At 55.8% G+C, this 999-nt stretch overlaps 1 protein-coding gene across 5 annotated transcripts in view; it reads left to right on the top strand.

Moving 5' to 3' along the window:
• Positions 1-999, top strand: part of ACAP3 (ArfGAP with coiled-coil, ankyrin repeat and PH domains 3) — an 81,948-nt gene that overhangs the window by 74,261 nt on the left and 6,688 nt on the right. For all 5 annotated transcript variants that reach the window (XM_083803184.1, XM_083803185.1, XM_083803187.1 and 2 more), the window contains 3 exons: positions 59-279; positions 443-552; positions 791-901. In XM_083803184.1, the coding sequence (XP_083659310.1) occupies positions 59-279; positions 443-552; positions 791-901 (442 nt within the window). The remainder of the gene's footprint in view (positions 1-58; positions 280-442; positions 553-790; positions 902-999) is intronic.

Genomic DNA, 999 nt, shown 5'->3' on the forward strand with positions numbered 1-999 from the left:
GCAAATTGGAAATGCCAAGCTTTTGGGTCATGTTTCTCCATCCCTTTCTCCCTCTCAGAGTGCGAGGTGTCGGAGGAGTCAAGCGGTGAAGCAGAGATTGAGCAGGAGGCATCAGATTTGGAGGACCTGCGGGAGCTGCATCCTGGCTTGTTGGTCTACAAGGCGGCACAAGCCCGAAACCTGCCACTCATGGCAGAAGCCCTGGCTCATGGTGCTGAGGTCAACTGGGTGAACGATGAAGATGAAAACAAAACTCCTCTGATTCAAGCCGTGATGGGGGTATGTTGTGCTTGTGGCTGGGGGGCTGTGTTTGGTAATGGGAGGCCTTGACTCCAGTTTGGAGTACGCTGACAGTAGGCAGCTCACAGGCTGGTACGTGCTCGTGCATCCTCTCGGTACTGCGGGCTGAATTTACAAATAAAATTCCTCTTTACTTTGCCAGGGCTCCTTGATAGCCTGTGAATTCCTGCTGCAGAACGGGGCAGATGTTAACCAAAGAGACAGCCGAGGCCGGGCTCCCTTGCACCATGCCACGTACCTGGGGCACACTGGGTAAGTCCTTTGCGTGCCGACTTGCTCCGTCACCCTGGGCTGGAGCTTCAGGGTTGCCACAAAGTCATGGGGTGGGCAGGGGAGCTGGGTTTGGGGTGGATTTCCATCCCAAACAGCAGTTCAGAGGGGGAATCTGCCCATGCAAGAGCTGTGACTGTCTGTGGGGGGACTGTGCTCTGTGCCCACTCTGGCATGGAGGTAGGATTTCTGCTGACGGCCGTTTCTTTCCTTTCTGCAGCCAGGTCTGCTTGTTCCTCAAGCGAGGGGCGAACCAGCATGCAGTGGACAGCGACGGGCAGGACCCGCTAAGTATCGCAGTCCAGGCGGCCAACGCAGACATCGTTACCTTGTAAGTGCAGCACGGCCCCTCCTGCAGGTGGGAACGCTGCCTGCAAATAGCAGAAAGTAAGCAAAACCTCTCTCCCTTTGCTTTCTGTTTTGCTCTAG

This window comes from Anser anser, assembly GCF_964211835.1.
Source record: "Anser anser genome assembly, chromosome: 17".
Taxonomy (NCBI): Eukaryota; Metazoa; Chordata; class Aves; order Anseriformes; family Anatidae; genus Anser; species Anser anser.